The following is a 21156-nucleotide window of genomic DNA, read 5'->3' as shown; positions in this document are numbered from 1 at the left end:
TACGCTTGAGCGGCAGACACTTGACTGATGCCATCTCTCTAGCCCTGTAATCGGAATTTCAGAACCCAGAGGCTGAAGGGCCCTTTAAGGGTTTTACTCCTTGGCCATTTTACCATCAGCACCTCCCTTCATTGTTTTCCCCTAGCTCTCCGTGCACTGACTGTATCCTCTAAATAAATATTGAGTGATATTTTATTTTCCCCGTGAACAACTAGTATGACAAAATTTGATTGATGCCACATATGTCATTCCATATAAAAATACCTGATGACTGACCTGTGGGAAACACTAGAAAAGCAGTTTACAGGCTGTGCCTTTGAGTCGGGGAGCTGATTTTTCCTGTGCTTCTAGCTTTGTCCCAAGAAGCCAGAAATGGGCGTACACTGGTGCATTGGTGGTTTTTTGTTTTTGTTTTTGGGTTGGTTTTTTTTTTTTTTTTTTGGTTTTGGTTTTGGTTTGTTTTGTTTTATAGCTAGTTCTGAAACTGCTCTAGATTCTGCCCTCAAAATCAGAAATTCCATGTGACTATTCTCTCTCTAGGAGACCCATCCCTGGCTCATCAGAGTCCAGTGCCGCCTTCCACAGTAGTGATGACAAAGGTGACTCCACAGCCGGAGAGCCCCTCCCCTCCTGAAAAAGGTAGAAACACTAGGGAAATTTGCAGTTCTGTCATCTAGGATCCACTTCTCTACCAAAGATACCATGTCCCTCTGCTGATGATCACTGCAAACCCGGGCAACAGAACTTTATAAGGTTGAGAACTCATAGCAGGGCTGTGGTGGCTCATGACTTTAATCCCTGCACTCAAGAGGCAGAGGCAGGCGGATCTCAAAGTTTGAGGCTAGCCTGGTCTACAGTCAAGAGCAGTGGGAAATGCATGCATGCATGTTCAATTGCGTACTTGTGCTGTGCTCAATTTCCACTCTTTTCTTAAAATTTTTTAATTTATTTTTATTTTATGTGCATTGGTGTTTTGCCTGTGTGTATGTCTGTGTGAGGGTGTCAGATCTTGGAGTTACAGACAGTTGTGAGCTGCCATGTGGGTACTGGGAATTGAACCTGGGTCCTTTGGAAGGGCAGTCAGTGCTCTCAACCACTGAGCCATCTCTCCAGCCCCGTCAATTTCCACTCACAGTGGGATGGGTCTTCTCATGCCAATTAACTTAAGACAATCCCCGAAGACATGCTCACAGGTCAAACCAATATAGACAATTCCTCGCTGGGACTCCCTTCCCTTGGGTCAGATTAAAGATAACCATCACAGTGCTATGCTACAGAAACACTGCATGAGCATCGCTCCTTTCTCAGTCCCTGCCTTCTTCTTTTCTTCCTTTCTGACAGGGTCTCACTGTGTATCCCAGACTGGCTTTAAACTCCCAGTCATCCCACCCCACCTGTAATGCACGGATTACAGGCATGTGCCGCTGGACCCAGCTCACTGCTCTACACTTCGCCTGAGTGTTGTGTGATGTGCTCAATGTCTGTCTTCAGCAGTGTGTCTCAATGTTAAGGCCATCAGACACCTGTGCTCTCCACCCTATGGTCCTCTTGTTTTTCATTAAGTTCTTGGTTCTTTTTGTGTGTGTCACATCATCCGGTTTGTGATTTCTCCCTTGTTCCCACCTTTTATTCTCAAGTATGGGGACTTCTGTTTTCAATCATTCTGACTTGCTCGATTGGTCAGACCTTCCCGTCAGAAGGCTCGGCCTTCTGATACACAAGGGACTTACCGAGGACCTCAAGCTGGTCTGGGGAAAGATCTGAGAATCAGCAGCTTTGGAAGCTTCCCAAATGGTTCTTAGGCATCCCAGGGTGAGGACTTTTGTTCTAAGGAGGATGGAGAGGTTTCTGAGCTTCACATCACTGCATAGTATAGAAGGCTCAGGCTCAAAAATTAAAAATAATAAAATAGAGCTGGCGCTGTAGCTCATTGATGGAATGTTTGCCTAGCTTGCAGAGGGCCCTAGGTTCAACTTCCAGTACTATTAGGAAAAAGTAATAATAAAATAAAATAAAAGAAGGTCTCTTCTGTCAAATAGGTTGCATGTAAACGGGAGGAAGTAGTAGGAACTTGACCCATTTAACGTGGAAGGGATCCATAAGCTCCTTTGGAGTGAGTCATGCAGTGTTGACTCAAGAGATAAGAATGATCAACTAGTCTCTCTCAGCCTTTCCTCTGTGTCCCAAATGCTTGGTCAGATGTTCCCCATTGAGACAAGAATGTGCAGTCATGGCTTGGACACCAGCCGGCAGGATCGTGGGTGCTTGGATGTGAATGCTCCGTAGGGCTGGGAGTTAGGGATGGGGAGATACACATGGGCAGTACCAACGGACTGAGGGCTTGGATGTGAATGCTCCGTAGGGCTGGGAGTTAGGGATGGGGAGATACACATGGGCAGTACCAACGGACTGAGGGCGATGGGCACTTCTTACCCTGTGGATGCCTGGCCAAGAGAGTATGGGGCAGGACACACCATGCTTCTAGGGCAGCAGATGCTGGATGCTGGCACCTCAGCCTAGATGTTTGCCACGCGGAAGACCCTTTTGCAGTGGGAAGGGCGTAGAGAGCAGGGAGGAGGTAGGCTAGTTTATAGCTTAGGATGCCCATCTGCCAGAGATGACCAAGGAAGACCGAAACCTAAGCCCAGGCATCCTCCATGCCAGCAGGAACTACATCACAGCACTCTCCTCGGGTAAAGCATTCAGGGGAGCTGGAAATGAGCTTCTTCTTATTTCCGAATGTCATGCCAACAGATGGAGCCAAGTATGGTGGCACACGCCTCTACTCCCTGCACTCTGCAGGCAGAGGCAAGCAGATCCTTATGAGTTTGAAGATATCCTGGTCTACTTAACAAGTCCCAGGCCAGCCAGGGATACATACTATAGACCCTGCTTTAAAGAAGCAACAACAAAACTGAAAGGGAAAACCACCTGTCTTCTGCAATACAGTTCCACTTGTGTTTTGCCATCAAGTCTTTAAGAATATAGCATACCTTCTCCAAAGAGCAGGCATATCTGCTCACATCTCCTGGTTTGTTTGTTTTCTAATGTATGATAATAAATGAGTATTATTTAGAGTTATCACAAGTCCCATTGTCCAGTGCACAGCTATGTCATCTAGTTAGGGGACAGTTTTCTGGGCATGGGCTAGCCTGGACAGTATTCTGGGCATGGGCTAGCCCGGACAGGCTCACTAAAGTGGATCCTTGGGTTCCAGGCACTGGTCTGAGTTTTTATGTCTCTGTCTTGGAATTCCTGCAGAGCCAGAAGCTTTACTTCCCAAATCAGATACCACAGTGGCCACAGATACAGCTCTTGTGCCTGGCTCCAGGCTGCTACCAGCCCAACCAACTTCTGCAGGAACCACAGGGACAGGCAGTCACGGGTCCTCCCGAGCCCCATCGCTTCCAACAACAATGACCTTGGAGCCTACAGCCTCCACCTCCCTCGGGATAACAGGTTAGCCTAAGCTTTGCGTGAGGACCGGCCAGTTCCCCACACACTGCTTCTGAGACCCGGGTTGAGATCTTGCAGGAGGAGGCCTGCACTAGCGTTGGACCACTTGGGCTCAAGCCGGGACTGACTGGGTGGCCCAGTCACCTGCTGCCCACCATCGTGCTTAACTGGTCTCTGCAATCCCCACTGTAAGGGTAGCCAGGAAGGAAGTCCCTCCTCTCAGATATGACAGTTAAATTGATGTGCATGGCAGAGGATGGCAGGAACATTTGACAGTGTGGAGCTGTGATCTGTGGGGTGAGGAAGCCCCTGGCTATTGCTCCTTTCTAAGGCATGGCTTTGGCGTGACCAAACACCTCTGCAAGCTAGCCTGTTTGGTTTGCTAAAACCAGTTTGACTTTTGCCATCTCCGAGTCTCTTATGGCTCTAATACGTAGCTAATCTCTTCAGCTTCGTGAGAACCTAGTGCTCTTGGGACTCCAGCCCTGACTCAGCTCTCCTTTCTCCCCTGCAGGGAAGGCTCCATACAGTTCCAAAACAACAAAAGGTGAGTATACTCGTTTGTCTTACGTGTTTATAACCAGGAACTACAAAGCAGACCCAGCATGCTCAGCAGCCTGGTTCAAGATGCTCTAACACAGTCACCAGCCTCTCTGAAATGTCCCCATCAGAGAATAACTTATAATCCCCTATTTATGGAATTTGCCATTGGACATGATCACTTAAGATTGGTAGCTTCTGTCACACTACTGATGTACAAAGCAGGGAGTTAATAAACCACAAAAGAACTTGACGGTTCAGCTACTCGTAGTTAAGCTCCACGAGGCTCCACTCACATCCAGGGTGTGTAAGCAAACCACAGGAGCCTCCAGAAGATAACATCATTCTGCCAGAAGTTGCATGGACCTCACCCAGGCTGGTGGAGCACTGTGCACTGTGCAGAGAGATAGTCAGACTACTCCATCGAAATGGTTTCTACTGGGAAAAGGCATGGAGCATTACAGAAGAAAAAGAAAGAGGCTTATAAGCCATGCAGGAGGAAAACAAAAACAGTGTTTGTGAAAAGGAGAAAGACAGATCTTGGAGAAGAAAGAAAAGGGAAAGAGAGAAGGGAGGGCCAGGGTGCAGCTCAGTGGCACTGAACTTGCTTGGCAAGTCCAAGGCTCAAGCTTGGTCTCTAGTGTCATAAAAAAGGGTGTGGGGTATGGAGAGTAAGACTCTTCTGACAGGCTCGAAAAGAAACAAAGGGCACTGCAGAGGTGGCTCAGCATAAAGATTACCTACTGCTCTTGCAGAGGACCAGAGTTCAGTTCCCATCAACCCAGAAAGGCAGCTCACAACCACTTGTAATTCCAGCTCCAGGGGTATAACAGCCTTTTCTGGCCTCTGTAGGCACCTGCGTAATTGTATGTGCACACATGTGCACACACACACATACACACACACCACCACCACCACCACCACCACCACACACAAAATAAATATTTTAAGAGGATAAAATAACATGGTTATAATTTAATATGGACAAAATTCTTTTTTTAATATTTTATTTAATTTAAATTTATGTGTGTTGGTATGAGGTGTCAGATCTTGGAGTTACAGACAGTTGTGAGCTGCCATGTTGGTGCTGGGAATTGAACCTGTCCTTTGGAAGAGCAGTCAGTGCTCTTAACCACTGTGCCATCTCTCCAGCTCCATGGACAAAATTCTTTTTGTCTTCTATTCATAAGTTTTCCTGGTGGAGGATGGCTCACTAGCTTCTGTGGTCCTATTTTACTTACACTAAGTAACACCAGAAAATCAAATGTAGCTTTAAATATATTAGTAGTTTACTGGTTATAATAGTTTCTTGAATGATAAAATGCAAGTCAGGTCTGGTGGTGAAGGTCTGTACTGAGGCTGAGGTGAAGGATTACAAGCCCAAGGGCAGCCTGGACAACTTAGTGAAACCCTATGTCAAAGTTAAAAGTAATGCCGGGCGTGGTGGCACACATCTTTAGTCCCAGTGTGCAGGAGGCAAGGGCAGATGGATCTCTGTGAGTTCGAGGCCAGCCTGGTCTACCAAATGAGTCTAGGACAGCCAGGCCTATTACACAAAGAAACTCTTTCTCAACAAAACAAACAAACAAGCAAAAACAGAAAGAAAGAAATGAAAGAAAAATTACAAGTACAAAGAGGACTGGGGATGTAGCTCGGTGATAGAATACTTGCTCAATCTTCAGGAAAAAAAGTAGATAGAAAAATAGTAGATAGACAGATAGACTGATGGATGGATAGATAGATGATAGGCAGACAGACAGGCGAAAGCAAGACAATTTAGAAAGGCTCTTTGAAGAATATTTTCATGGAAAAACTCATGCAATGACATGCAGATGTAAACAAAAACACTTTCATGATTTAAAAGGACACGATATAATAATTAGCCAAACTAATATTCCCCTAGGACACATTGCACATTAGTCTTTCCACATGGTTTTCAATTTTTTATTTGTTTTTCAAATTCTTAATAATTTGCACATGGCCTGGACATTAAAAATTAAGCTAGGCGTCGAGGCATATGTCTGTAATTTCAGCACTCAGAAGGCCAAGTCAGGAAGATGACTGTGCATTTAAGATCCACCTGGGTTACAAAGTGAGTACCAGGACCATCGTGGCTACACAGCAATGCCATACCTCAAGGATAAAAAATTGAAATTAAAACAATCAAAAGTAGGCACAGAATGAAGAGCAAAAAGTCTGCCTCTGACTCAAAGCGTCCCTGGGGACAGGAGCGGCCTCTGGATCTCCTTCTAGACTGTGCAGAACCAAGCCCATACGGCAAAGCATGTCCCCTCTCTGTCCTTACTGGCTGTCCCAGGTCTCCTTTTGTTGCTGTGATAAAACAGCCTAACCAAAAACAACGTGGATAGGAAAGGGCTTATTTGGCTTGTACTTACAGGTCACAGTCCGTCACTGAGGCAAGTCCGGGCAGAAACTCAGGCAGGAGCATGAAGCAGATGCTATTGAGGAATGTCGTTTGCTCACTCACTTTTTGGCTCACTTTTTTTTTTTCTGAGACAGGGTTTCTCTGTGTAGCCTTGGCTGTCCTAGACTCACTTTGTAGACCAGGCTGGCCTCAAACTCACAGTGATCCGCCTGCCTCTGCCTCCCAAGTGCTGGGATTAAAGGTGTGCGCCACCATGCCTGGTTAAATAGCTTTCTTAAAAAAAAAGTTGTAATGTTTTTGATAAAAGATTGTTCTTGGGCCGGGCATGGTGTCCCGTGTGTGTGTGTGTGTGTGTGTGTGTGTGTGTGTGTGTGTGTGTGTGTGTGTGTGCGCATGTGCACTTGATGGCAAATGCTCCAGAAGCCCAGCAGCAGCAGAACCTCCCAGAACTAGAGTTACAGGCAGTTGTGAGCTGCTTGCTGTGGATGCTAAGAACACACACACACACACACACACACACACACTCCCCAATCTGGTTTAGGCAATCTCCCCATTACTCCTCTTAGATGACCTCCAGGCTGTAGCAAGTTGGCAATGAAGGGTCACCAGGGCAGTGACATGTCTTAGAAATCCTGCATATCCAACCTAGAGACCATCTTACTCTCTTTATCGGCTATGGAATATTCTACCTTCATGTAGAGCTGAGCACACTTCGTCAGTCTCTTTTTTGGACATGTAGTTATTTACTTGAGTTATATTACCAAAGGTAACTAATTGGAAACCCAGGTGCACGTGTACGTAGTGGGTGAAAATCCACATGTAAAACTTTTTATATAGCGTTTCAAGCAACTTAGAATCTAAAACTTGCTTTTCCAGTTCATGGATTTCATGAGATGCAAAGATCAAAAAAGAGTCTCCTACCCTCTGAAATGCATATCAATAAAAATTAACTGAACTCCTACAAAGGACAAAGATAATTCTGTGCAAGGGATTGTGGGAAATGCAAAGATTCTTAAATTCTAAAAAGTGTTTCCTGTAAATAAAGGTGTTCTAACTGTAAGAGAAGCCACATTTTTTAGCAAAGAAGTGAAAATGGGACACTGAGAGTTTTTAATTGGCCGCTAGTAAAGTGTAAATTGAAATTCAAACCAGTCTAGTTCTGTAAAAGCATCTGTGGCAGCACCTTTGAAGTTTGCCAGACGCATGCTATCCGACCCAGCCACTCTAGACCTCTGAGGGCCCCACCGCCCACTGCATGCTGCTGATGTTCCTAGGCTCCGCCCACTAGAAAGGGAAAGGAGCGTTTTCTTCACACATAAGCAATCAGCTGAGCATAGCTCTGTAAGGCAACTTCAACAAGATTTGACCACAGTCATTGCTTGGCCAATTAGCTGGTAACCAACCTCCTGATGTTTTGCTTTGTTGTTTTATGCTAAGGATGAAACCAAAGGCAGGCTAGACAAGGGCCCTACACTGAGCTATGCCACCAGCCTGTAACGTTTAAAATACGTTATACAAATGGTTCTCACATTTCTTTTAAAATTTTTATTTCTTTGTCATGTATATGTACCTACATGAAAGTATGAAAGTGTGCCTTGTATGTACAGGAAGCTGCAGAGGTCACATCAGATAGATGCCCTGGAACTGGGGTTACAGATAGTTGTGAACTGCTGTGTGGGCGCTAGGATTTGAACCTGGGTCCTCGGCAAGAGAGTATGTGCTCTCACCCACCCAACCACCTCTCCAGCCCCAGTCATCGCTGTTTTTAAAAGTTGTTCCTTTTAACCCAACAGAAAACTGAACAATACTGAATGAATTAGCAAATGAATACCAAAACTTAGAGACTTTAAAATGTTTCAAGTTACTTTACTTTTATTTTATGTACATGGGTGTTTTGTATGCATGCATGCCTGTGACCATGTGGATGCCTGGTGCCTGCAGGGCTGGAAAGGTGTATCAGGTCCCTGGGATCAGAATTATTGACAGTTGTGAGCTGCCATATGGGTGCTGGGGATTGAACCTGTGTCCTGGGAAGAGTGGCCAGTGCTCTTAACCACTGAGCCATCTCTCCAGCCCTACATTTTAATAAATAGTGAGGAGATGTGGTTTATATTTTTGTTGTCTTAATTATCAACGGGTTCACTTGACAGTGTTTCTTGTCAAGAATTTTATTCAGTTATCCCAGTATCTTCTCCCTGAGCTTTTACATAGGCTGTTATTGAAGATTCCTGATTTTATTTTTAAAACTTTGTAATTATATTGTGCGCGTGCATACATGCATGTGTGCATGTGTGCCTGCCCGTGCATATGAAGGTCAGAAGACAGTTTATAGGAGTTGCTTCTCACCTACCATCATATGGATCCCAGGGATTGAACTCAGGACGTCAGGCAGGCAACAGGTGCCTTTACCCCGTGAGCCAGCTCAGCAGCCCAAGACTCCTGATTACAAAACACAAGCCTGTGTGTCAGCTGCAAGGGCACTTACGCTGCTGTCCTCGTTCACTAGGAGTGAAAAGGCTGTTTCCCAGAACGGTTCTGTGTCTTGATAGGAGCTGGCTGTAGTCAGTGTACTCTGCATTTGATGGGAGCTGCACCACCATTCTCTCATTCATCTGCTTGTCCAATAAAAAATGAACACTTTCCCAGGGATGGCCCTAAGTTGCTATGAAATACTGGTTCCTAATTTTAAATGATATTGAGGTCAGGAAGATGGCTCAGTGGGTAAAAGCAATTGCCAATGTGAAGACCTGCGCTCAGCCCTCAGAACCCATGCTAAGATGGCGTGGTAGCTCACACCTGTAATCACAGTGCTCCTTAGGAGAGGTAGGAGACAGAGACGGGACACCCCCTAAAAGCTCTTGCGCCAGCCAGCCTGACATTCACCTCAGAGCACAGCAGAGACCCTGTCTCAAAAACTGGTAAACAGTGAAAACTAACAACCTGAGGTTGTCCTCCAACCTCCTCACATGTGCCCTCTGAGCTCCAAACAGTCACTGTGGTACAAGAATGCCCATACTCTCTCTCTCTCTCTCTCTCTCTCTCTCTCTCTCACACACACACACACACACACACACACACACACACCCTACCTTAAATTTATGAAATGTCTGATTTGAATCCAGCATCTCTTTTATTTTTTTTTCAGTCCTAAGGATAGAACCTCAGGTCTCACTGCATGGTAGTCAAGTACTCTAACTACATCCTCAAGTCCTGAGCTCAATTCTTCTTATGAACCTAGGACAGCAGGGGAGAGAAAAGAGGGCCTGATGCGGTACCGGGCTCCTGCAGGACTAGCCTGGTTGGCCCGGGGCCTGGTTTGCTGAGGAATCTGTTCCCTCGGTGTTCACACACAGCGATTTCACCATCCTCCCCAAATACTGGCCCTGGCTATCTCTGCCACCCTCCCCATCTTAGTCCCATCCTACACTGTGATCTGAAGTGGAAGCGGGGCGGTGGCTCCCATGGCTTCCTGCACCACAGTCATCCGTTCCTCTCCATCATCTCCTTCTTCCCTTCGTCCCACTTCTCATATCAAATCTCTAGTTCTTCCTTTTCCGTCTAGAAACACAAAAGGGTGGAGAACTGGGCATACAACCTACTAACTCAATGTCTCTGGAAGGTCCGGTTTCAATGTCTTGTTCAGCATTGTGTGGACATAATTGAAAAGAGACTGAGGTGAAGGCTCCAGATCCAATGGTTTTGTGGTATCAGTGGCCTGGGAGACTTCTTTCCTGATGGCGATTCTGCAGTTGTTTTTTCTTATTCAAAAAGAAACAGGAAGAGCACTGTGAAAGTGGAAGTACCACTCTCTACCACTAATTCCTCTTTTCCAATAAGTCACCCCCTAGCAGTAAATGGGTGCTAAGCCTACCAGTCAGAGTGGAGACAGTTTACATGCAGCAAATATGAAAAAAATAAGTCTGAGACCTCAAGACATCTCTCATTGATTTTTTTTATATTTCCTAATATTTTTCTAACAACTATGCCAGGCTGGTTTTATTTACTTTTGGAAAAGATGGTCTTCTTTCTATGAATTTACTGTTTCCGTGACATTGCAAAACTCTGAGGGCAACAGAAAAGAAAGCCGTTTAGTGAAAGTAAAGATCTTCTGCAGTCTCATCATGACCTAATAGTTTGTCCCCAACACCCACTGGACTCAAGAATGTCCCGTGTATACAGTTGTGACCTGTTGGAAATGACTTTAGTTGTATTTTCAGCCAGCTTTCACTTTCTGTTTATAATTTTTAGATTTATTTTTATTGTTTTTAATCATATGGGGGTGGATGTGGGATAAGTGCAGGTGAGTGCAGATGCCCATAGAAGGCAGAAGAATGTTTCGGATCCCCTGGAGCTGGGGTTACAGGTGGCTGAGAGCTGGCCCGCTGTGTGCAGTGGGAACCAAACTCGGGTCTTCTTCTGTAAAAGCAGTATGTGCTCTTACTTGCTGAGCTTCTCTCCAGAACCCAAAAGCAGGCTAGAGGGGCATGTGTCCTAGGCAAGAATGGAAACTAGGAGCTGGAGAGATGGCTCAGCAGTTAAGAGCACTGGCTGCTCTTCCAGAGGTCCTGAGTTCAATTCCCAGCAACCACACGGTGGCTCACAACTGTCTATAATGTGATCTGATGCCTTCCTCTGGCTGCAGGTGTACATGCAGGCAAAGCACTGTATGCCTAATAAATAAATCTTAAAAAAAAAAAAAAAGAATGGAAACTACCTACAGTTTCCCAGTCCTTGGAAATGAATGCCGTCATGGGACTCTGATGGGTTCTAGCTGAGCTCTGCTCTGTTTCAGTGGCCATCTCCACATCGGTCCTTCTGGTTGGAGCAGGTGTTGTGGTGGTTTTCCTGGCCTGGTACATCAGATCGAGGTGAGTGGCACAGGACCGGATCTTCCTTTCCACCCAAATAGCTTGATCATAAAGATTCCAAGAGGCTCTCTCAGAAGCCGAGTCCCTTTCCTCACTATGAACTCTCATACTCAGCCCCTCTGTGGCAGCTAGAAGGAGCCATGAGAGACAGAGCAGAGGGCCGTTCCAGTCTCCTACAGCTCTCTGACCATGTGCTTTTGAGACGGGGTCAGCAGGAGCTGAGCCTGTGGCATAGGAGTCACACCGAAGGCAGTTTGTATCACACTCAGGACCCTCCATGAGCTTGTCACACATGGTACACCTTCTCCTAGCAGTGTTCGTGTCAGCCTTAGGTCTGTGTTCCTAATCACAGCAGCTAAACACTGCAGCATTTGTGGTGAGTTCCCTCGGCTTCCTGACATCTCGGTTTATATTTTTCATTATTCTCTAAGCATGTTTATCATTCTTTCTTTAAAACCTCACCTGGCATATTGGCTTTGACCTTGCACTTTTATCATTTAATAACCAACCGACATAACTGTTAATTCCATATTAAATCTCACCTCTGTTTTAGTGCATGAATAGCTATCAGCATTCTTTTTGTTTGTTTGTTTGTTTGTTTTTGTTTTCAAGATAGGGTTTCTCTGTGTAGGCCTGGCTGTCCTAGACTCTTGTAGACCAGGTTGGCCTCGAACTCACAGTCATCCACCTGCCTCTGCCTCCCAAGTGCTAGGATTAAAAGCATGCACCACCATGCCTGGCAACTATCAGCATTCTTAAAACTTAATTTGCAGTCACTAGGAATAAAACATTAGCTAGCATATCAATATAAAGTTACAGGACTTGAGGTGGAGATGTACTCAGTTGGCAAAACACTTGCCTAGCATGTAGGAGCCCCTGGGTTTGACCACCAAAATTTCAAAAAATAAAACAAAATTTCTGATTGTTTGAGCCCTGTTTTGATGAAATGAAGATTATTTGAAACACAATGATGATCCCAAAAGAAAGCCAGTAATCAAAACTTCCCATAAGGCTTGACAACTATTAACCCAACATCAACTGATATAAATACCAGAAGCCCAGCCGGCGCGTGGTGGCGCACGCCTTTAATCCCAGCATTTTGGAGGCAGAGGCAGGTGAATTGCTGTGAGTTCAAGGCCAGCCTGGTCTACTAAGCAAGTCCAGGACAGCCAAGGCTGCACAGAGAAATCTTGTCTCAAAAAAAAAAAAAAAAAAGAAAGAAAGAAAGAAAGAAAAAAAGAAAAAAAAAAGAAAGAAAGAAAAAAGAAAACATGGGGCTGGAGAGATGGCTCAGAGGTTAAGAGCACTAACTATTCTGCTGTTCTTCCAAAGGTCCTGAGTTCAATTCCCAACAACCATAGGGTGGCTCACAAGCATCTATATTGTGATCTAATGCCCTCTTCTGGCCTTCAAGCACTGTACATAATAAATAAATAAAATCTTTTAAAAAAAGAAAAAGAAAAAAGAAAAAATACCAGAAGCCCCAGAAGTAATTAATAAACAACTAAATTAAGATGACATATTCAATAATTTTCTTAAAAATAAAAAAATGCCACATGCTGACAAACATAGAAAGTTATTTCAAAATATTTTCACAGCTGAATAATTTTTATCTGATATCCTGAATTTAGTTATATTCTTGAGTGATAATACTTACTTAATAGGTCTAGTACCTTTTTAATAAATAATATGCTACATTCTTAAATTAGTTGGTAAATTTGGCATATACAGCCAATAAGTATCATAATAAAGTGATAGATTTGCCATTCAACCAATTGCCTTTTGGTGAGCTGACCTAGATTCTGATTGGTTTCTGTCTCATTCAAAACTACTTACCTAATCATGGTTTGAAAAGATGCTTGTCCCTAAGAAGACATTATATGAGCCATGGAAGACAGCACTGGCCAAGATACTTAGGACCTAAAAATAAAGGGAACTCCAAGACAGGTAGATTAACAGACACGGCCAGAATACAGAGCCTGTCCCTGTTCTTGCCATCCAAGAGCACATTACTGTATTTGGGGGTTCTTAAGCAGGGGCAGGGGGGAAATGTTTGTTTTTTATTTTGTTTTGGTTTTTGTTTTTTCAAGACAGGGTTTCTCTGTGTAGCCTTGGCTGTCCTGGACTCACTTTGTAGACCAGGCTAGCCTCGAACTCACAGAGATCCGCTTGCCCCTGCCTCCCAGAGTGCTGGGATTAAAGGCTTGCGCCACTGAGCCCAGCTACTGTATTTGTTTAATGCTCACTGCTAAGAACTGTTTTTAAAACTGCTTTGCTATCTAGCCACCTCCATCAGTGCTATCAAGCCTGGTCTAGTATCCTCTCTCTAGACTTGCTCTCCGTGCTAGATTTTAGCAGAGGCCTGGGAGAGCTGGGGGTAAGGGTGGGGTGGTATGATTGGAAACCTCCCATGGATGGATAGTGAGGGTGAAAATATCCACATAGGATTAAAATTCATAGTAGTCTAGGTTTTCCTAATCTCTAAACAACACAGATCTCTGGGAGCAGGGCTGATGTTTCTATGTAACTCACTCAGTAGTGGGCATACATGTCCAACAAGAAATACGCTGCCTGAAGGTTGACCCTGGCCTCTTTTTTTTTTTTTTTCCTGTCCTCTTTTCTAAACCTGTGAATGAACTGCTTTACAGGCAAACTTCCCAGCCACGTGGTGCTGAGGTGGAAACAATGGAAGCAGTGCCAATGACCGTGAGGACCAGCAGCAATGAGGAAGACATGGGAGCCTAACCGTATGACCTCAGAGACTCGGGGAAACCTGCCCAGCAGAGTCTGAAGGGAAGACGAGAAGGCAGCTCTGTGTTAGCTAAGGATCACCTGGACACCAGGAGCTGGGGACCAGGAGCAGGCCTCCTGTGGTGCCTCAGGTCTCAGGTATGAACTGTTTTACTGCACCTGGGTGCCTCCCATATGCACACTGGAAGGACACCATCCTCCTGGCGCAGCACAGAGGCCGACTTCCCAAAGTAGAAGCAGTTTGAGCACGCCTGGGAGTCTCAGGGTCTTCATAAAGCCTCTTACTACACTCCGACGTTGACTCAAAACAGCTTATCTGCAAGACTCTATTTTCTGTTCCCTTGGTTTACAGTTTACAGGGATTAGCAGTACACGCAAGGCGCCCATTGCACTCCAAGGCTCCACTCCACAGAGGAGATGTCTGTAAAGAAGACAGCAGAACTTGAGCCCCTGAAGACTTGGCTGTTGCTGCTTTGTACCTATTGGAAGAGTAAAAAGCAAGGCAGGAGCCAAATTGAGCCAATAAACCCTTTGTATAGGATTCATGACAAAAATTAAACTCAGCGACTTTATATATATATGTAAAATGTATACATACATTTATATTTATGTTTCCTTTTCTATTATATCTACATATTGTATATGATTTATATTTGAAAGTGTCTTGTATAGACAAAATAAAATATCTATTTTCAGTACAAAAATACATTAAAATTATCAACAAAGAAAAGTGTTCCACAGGGGAAGAAAGGAGAAAGAGGAGTGATTAAGTTGTCGAATGTGATAGAACTCAGGTTTTCTTTCAAAAAAGGAGGAGTGGGAAAAGCCCTTGCTCAGAGCTCACACAGATCACAGCTTCGGTGGGATTTCTAACCAAACTTCATGGTGAGTACAAGCAACAAACTCTCAACTATGACAAGGCTGAGCCCAGCTAGCATCAGATGCTTGCATATTCCTCCCCTCACCCGCCTCTCTCTTTCTCCCCGCCCTCTCCCTCCCTCTCTCATCTCCTCCCTCCCCCCTCTACCATTTATGACAACTCTTTCTAAAATCATAGGACAAATTTCATCTCTTCTTTCTATTTATTAATTGATTACTATTATTTATCTATGGCAGAGCAGTGGATAAAAAGAGGTTGTCACGCATGTTGGGTAAGCATTCTACCACTAAATCATATCCCAGGTCTCATAACTCCTACAATTACAGATAAAAAGTTGTAGCATTGCTCAGCTAATGCCACTATTTGGACAGCAATGGGATGAGAGGTGGGGTAGGAGAGGAGTCCTGGTTGTGCGTCAATAGGGCTCCTACATCCACGGGTAAAGCGTTCAGGAGGCAGGCTAACCGCCTGCTGCATAAGCTGCCATTCCCCCCTGACAGCCATCGGTTTGCGTGGTTTCTTTCATCAAAACTAACGGAAGCCTTTCCACAACGCTCATGGGCTTCCTTACCGCATGGTGGCCTCTGACTACCTAGACTGTTTACATGGGGACCAAAACAAAGTAGAAACTCTCAGACCCCTTCAAGTAGCTAGGCCAGAAAGGGACCCTATAACCTTTGCTATCTATTGGTCAAAGCAAGGCACAGGCCAAACCAGCTCCAAGGGCAAGACAACGACAGAAGGGAAAGGAGGCAGCTGCAGAAGCTATCTTTGGTAACCAGCTGCTATACTTTTGAAAACAGCCAGGGAAGTGTAATTTTCCTTTAATTCTCAGCTCTCGGCCAGTGCCAATACATATGAAATGAATGGGTGAACATAATGATCTGGAAGTCAGAATCTGCCAGGTACTGAGAAGCCATTTAGTTTGAGATGGGAAGGCACACAGAATTCTGAAGGACCTGGAAATTCTACAGCTATGAAATCTTCACCCAAGGTGACCTTCATGAGCTACACATCTCATTTGTAGTTCCTTTTTCCCACGTTACTTGCCCTCCTCCTGCCATATTAGCCAGGAAAGCCAGGAAAAATATACTCTGTCTCTGTCTGTCTCTGTCTCTCTGTCTCTGTGTCTCTGTCTCTGTCTCTGTCAGTCTGTCTCTCTCTCTCTGTGTCTCTCTGCCATGCCCCTTCAGCTTTTCTATTTTGCCTTGATATAGGAATTAAACTCTTGTGTCCTTTCTGTCCTTCTTCTAGATGTTAGAAAGTAGTGAGGACAGGAAACAAAAGACACGCTCTTTTAGATGTATTATTTTATGTGAATGAGTATTTTGTCTACGTGTATAGCTATGTTCCACATGTATACCTGGTGACAGAGGTCAGAAATGGGCACCAGATCCCCTGCTCTGAAGTTACTGACAGTTGTGAGCTGCCATGTGTGTGCTGGGAATTTAACCCATATCCTCGGCAAGAATATCCAGTGCTTTTACTGCTGGGACACCTTACCAGCCCCACAAAAAAAATACATATAAGGATCCCAAAGGTTCTTATGGCCCACTCTACTTTTCCATTAAGGATCTTCTCTGACTACCTATGATGGCTCTCTTCTGGCCAGCAAATGTCAAAGAAAGTAGCTTAAATTCTTGAGTCCACTTGTTAGTTGCTCCATAGGAATATGTACCTTTGAGGCAAGAGGGGCTCAGTTCAAACGAACATTTCACAGTTCCTGGCACGGGAGAGCCATTATACAGTGCTGTCTTGTGAAAGAATCTGCTTTGGTTCTGGGGTCAATCAGAGACTCACCAGCCCAACCATGCATATATTTTAAAAAAGAAGAGGCTTTTATTCAGACACTACTACCAGGACCACCCCTGGGTCTTGGGATTCCTAAATCTGACACCAAGACACATTAGCTGGGGGGGGGGGGCAGCTATAAAGGCAAGAACAAAACAAACAGAACCCCATAAGGTTACAAGTGTTCGCGCAGGCACACATCCTGCCATCAAGGGCTCAGTTTGGCAAACAGATGTCATGCAGGTTTCTTATCTCGGTTATCTCAAGCAAGCAAGCTTTGTTTACAGACACAGAAGCAGTGGGGTTTGTGGCCATTTTTTACAAACAAGGCCAGATAATTACAAGATTAGCTCTCAGCATTTCATGAAATTATCTGTCCCTGGGCAAGTGGGACTTACAAATTAGAGATAATTTTTTTTTCTATAAGACTCTTAAGCATAGTAACTTAGAGCTGGGCATGGTGGCGCATGCCTTTAATCCCAGCACTTGGAGCAAGCAGAATGCTGTGAATTCGAGGCCAGCCTGGTCTACAAAGCAACTCCAGGACAGCCAAAGCTAACACAGAAACTGTGAGGGGCGGGGGGAAGCACAGTAATTTACTTAAAACATATTAGAGAATGTGCTTTACTCTTTCCTTTCTGACTATAAATCCTCACATTATACTTGTTATTATAGTGAAGATGTAGTACCTCCTCCTCACCCACTCTGGGAGCACTTAAGGGGCCCAGTAAAGACACCAAACTGGCTGCACTGAGGGTGAAAAGGGGGAAAGTTTATTCCAAATTGCCAAGGCTATGTCTCTGGAAAGCAGAGAGAAGCAAGAGGAGAAAAAAAAATCTTGACGGCTATAAGAAAAAATGGGTATCTGTAAGAAAGAGAGCCTGTGAGCTGGAGGGAGGCTTGGGGAGTAGAGGTTGAGGGAGCTGGAGGCTAGCATGGCCCAACTTGATATGATAGTCACCAAAGGCATATATGCTAATGGGAGTCATATGTCCCTTTTATCAGAGATAAAGGGAATGACTTCTTTTGGCAAGTGGGAACCAGTTTCTCAAGTTCCCAAGCAACGCTGGCTTTTATCTAACTGCCGGAATCCTCCTATAGGCCAGCTTAAGCTCATTTCTGGATATTTGGACCACTTTTGGAGTTTGAGGAACTGATGTTTCCTTTGGACCTGATACTGGGGAACCTCCTCCACATTGCTGAAATACCTCATGCCTGATAATATAAAGGCCAGTTGCTCCCTGGCCTGTGGCACCTGGACTAGGCCTAACAGAGCATCCCACCTAGCACTCTGGGTTACTGAACATGGAATGAATGAAAAACAGCCAGGTCGAGCCCAGCAATGACCTTGCTGCCAATGAACTGCCTGGGGTTGTTTTTCTCCATTAGATGTGGGGTAGACCTCATAGGGTTGTGTATTTGAAGACAGTACCAAGAGTGGGGTACTGCTCTGACACTCCTGACCGTGTTTTGTTTATTGTTGTTGTTGTTTGTTTTCTTGAGGAATGTGAAAGACTTGTTCGAGGAGATGGTTTTCTGGGTCCAGCCATCTCAGGAACAACTTCCATCTTGCTGACAGGGTCAAGACTGAGCTGATAATCCCAGGCACCAGAACCCAAGTCCTATCCTGTTTCTTCAGGCGTTGCATGTTTGTCTATTAGCCAGTAAAGGATGTAAAGAGGGAAGGTGCCATTGTGTGTTATCTAAACTAAGGTGCACAGGTTGTAAAATGTGCTGCCTGTCTTGACTTAAAGCTTGTCCACATCATTCCAAATTCCAGGCCAAAGTCCAAAAACTGAGTTAAGGCCCTGTAACCAGGTGACTTGGAAAGGCCTAGTCATCCAAGTTTACTTCCTTGCTCAACCTCTTGTGTCAAAATATGATTGGTCAATACATCAACCCACTCCACTCATGTTCCCGTCCTTTAAATGTTGTGCAATCACCCTTCAGGGACATGGTTCAGATCCCAAACTAGTCTCCTCCCTGCACTAGCAGAAAATAAAACTTGCATTTTAAGCTTCTGTCTCTGAAATGAGTTTTCTTGGCTTCTACCCTGAACCCAACAGACTTCAGGACTTTGAACCAAGAAAATAGTTGAATTCTGTAAGTGGGGCTCAATGGGCTGTTGGAAGACACTAGTGCTGAAAACAATGTCAACTGTGGAGGTCCTGCTCAAGAGGTTTCAGAAGTGCACAATATTATCACCTGGGCTAGAACCCATTCTTGTGGCTTTTAGACAAAGAAATGTGGCTGCTTTTTGTCCTTATCCTATTAATCTGCCTGAGGCTGAATTGAAGAGTTTTGGACTAATTTCATTGTTAGAGGAGATTTCAAGACAGCCTAATATTGACTTTGTCATTTGGTTATTAGCAAACACTCTTACACAAATCTACACAGAGCAAGCAAGGGAAAAATACAAAACGGACAGCTTGAGGAGAAAAAAAAGTATCAGGAAATTTAATGTTGGAGCCACAGCATGTGCAGGAAGAGATAACAAAAACATGAGATAAAGGGAGGGGCATTTTCAGGGTGAGAGCGCACACAGCTAACCCTGCCACTTGTGAGAAGGCCTAAGGAATTACTTGTTCCTAAAGAGCAAAAGCAAACCAAAGTTTATGCAAACCTAATTCAAGGATGGGGCCAGGCTCCATCCCAAGTAGACAGCGGCTTGGCCCTGTTCTAGCTTTAGAGTCATGAAGGATACAGGAGGTAAAGGGTTGTGGAATCTTCTGAGGTCAAGAAAAGCTACTGAGGATAGGCATGGAGGCCCAGCGAGCCTAGTTCAGGAAATTGTAAAAGTGAAGCCTGAATTGTGTGGAAGACCCCCCCCCGCCAAAGATGTTGGAAGTGGCAGAGCTGTGGGATACCTACTAAGGAGAGCTGCAGACAGGGAGTGGAACCATCTTAGGAGAGAGAAATGTGATGTAGGTAGCAAATGTGGAAAGGTGGGGCCACCTAAGTCCTTTAACGTCAGGGATGGAGGTGCAGGGCCTGGAGTTTGCCCTCCTAGGGTTTTTTTTTTTAAAGATTATTTATTTATTTATTACTTATACAGTATCCTGCCTGCATGTATGCCAGTAGGCCAGATCTCATTGCAGATGGTTGTGAGCTACCATGTGGTTGCTGGGAATTGAACTCAGGACCTTTGGATGAACAACCAGTGCTCTTAACCACTGAGCCATCTCTCCAGCCCTTCCCTCCTAGGCTTTGTCCCGTGTTTCATCACCATACACTCATTCTTCTCTTTTGGAGTGGTAATGTATATTCTGTGCCACTGTATGTTGGAAGTCAGCAATTTGCTTTTTGATTTTTACAAGGGGTTACAGTTAAGAGATTGCTTGAGTCTCAGAAGGCATTCTGGACTTTGAATGTAAAGGCTATGAGAATTTAAAGTTGCACTCAATGCATTTTGCATTGTGACATGGCTACAAGCTCATGAGAACCATGGAGTGGAACGTGGTGGCTTGAATGAGCATGGCCTCCAAAGGCTCCTGTATTTCAATGCTTGCTGGAACTATTTGGGGATTAGGAAGAGTGACCTTGTTGGAGGAGGTGTGTCACTGGGGCTGAGCTCTGAAGTTCCAAAGCCCACCTATGGTGGTTTAAATGAGAAAGGCCTCATAGAGAGGGAGTGGCACTATTTGGAGTAGGTGTGGCTTTGCTGTAGGAAGTGCGTCTGGGGATGGGCTTTGAGGTGCCTGCCCATTGGAATGTAGAACACTCAGCTACCTCTCCAGCACCATGTCTGCCTGTGTGCCACTATGTTTCCCACATGATGGCAATGGACTAAACCTCTGAACTGTAAGCCAGCCCCTACTAAATGCTTTCCTTTTGTAAGAATTGCTATGGTCGCAGTGTCTTTTCACAGCAACAGAACACCTGAGTAAGACCCATTTCCAGTTAGTTTGTGGATCAGATGTGAGCTCTTGGATACTGTTCCAAAACCACACTTGCCTTCCTCCTACCATGCTCCCCTCCATCATGGTCCCGGACACTGTAAGCCCCAATAAACGTTTTCTTCCATAAGTTGCCTTGGTCATGGTGTGGCTTCACAGCAATAGAAAAGGAACTAAAACAAGAGATCGTGGGTGGATGAGGAGAAACCTCCAGCATCTGGACTCCTGGGCTCCTAAGGGTCCAAAGCCTAGGAAATGGCCCACGCTTACAGCTTTGAGCTCCAGAAGTTAGAGGCCAGAGTCTCATAGTTTTAGTCCTCAGGGAGGAAGCCTATTCTTCTGTGTGTTAACCACCAGTGGTCACTCCCTGTTAAGCTATTTAACTTTTGCCTTTCAGCAGCAGTGGGTGGCGGCAGCAGACAGCAGGAAGCAACAGCAGGTGGCACTTTCTAGAGTTACAGCTCTTATCTAGGCTTCTGATGCTGTGACCCTCAGCACCTCAGGTCTGCCGGTGCCAGGGTCCCCAGCCTTGAGCAACATCTAGTGTTAAGCTCGCAGGATCAAAATGTCTGAGTCCATTAGCCTTTC

The 21156-nt window shown here is 45.0% G+C and overlaps 1 protein-coding gene across 6 annotated transcripts in view; it reads left to right on the top strand.

Moving 5' to 3' along the window:
* Nucleotides 1-20909, top strand: part of IL15RA (interleukin 15 receptor subunit alpha) — a 36496-nt gene extending 15587 nt beyond the window's left edge. The window contains exons 3-8 of one of the 6 annotated variants that reach the window (XR_014779451.1): nucleotides 541-639; nucleotides 3262-3459; nucleotides 3971-4003; nucleotides 11175-11250; nucleotides 13899-14886; nucleotides 18176-19678. Coding sequence is in view for 1 of the 6 variants with exons in the window: in XM_084782787.1 (XP_084638913.1) it covers nucleotides 541-639; nucleotides 3262-3459; nucleotides 3971-4003; nucleotides 11175-11250; nucleotides 13899-13995 (503 nt within the window). In the remaining 5 variants the exon portion in view is untranslated. Of the gene's footprint in view, nucleotides 1-540; nucleotides 640-3261; nucleotides 3460-3970; nucleotides 4004-11174; nucleotides 11251-13898; nucleotides 15210-18175 lie in introns of those variants that run through there. The other 5 variants (XR_014779452.1, XR_014779449.1, XR_014779450.1 and 2 more) reach the window with 5 other exon arrangements.
* Nucleotides 20910-21156: the final 247 nt, after the last annotated feature.

Source organism: Acomys minous (assembly GCF_964271855.1).
Source record: "Acomys minous genome assembly, chromosome: 5".
In the NCBI taxonomy this organism is placed as follows: Eukaryota; Metazoa; Chordata; class Mammalia; order Rodentia; family Muridae; genus Acomys; species Acomys minous.
The sequence above is the reverse complement of the archived record's forward strand: the minus strand, read 5'-3'. Positions and strand labels throughout refer to the sequence as shown.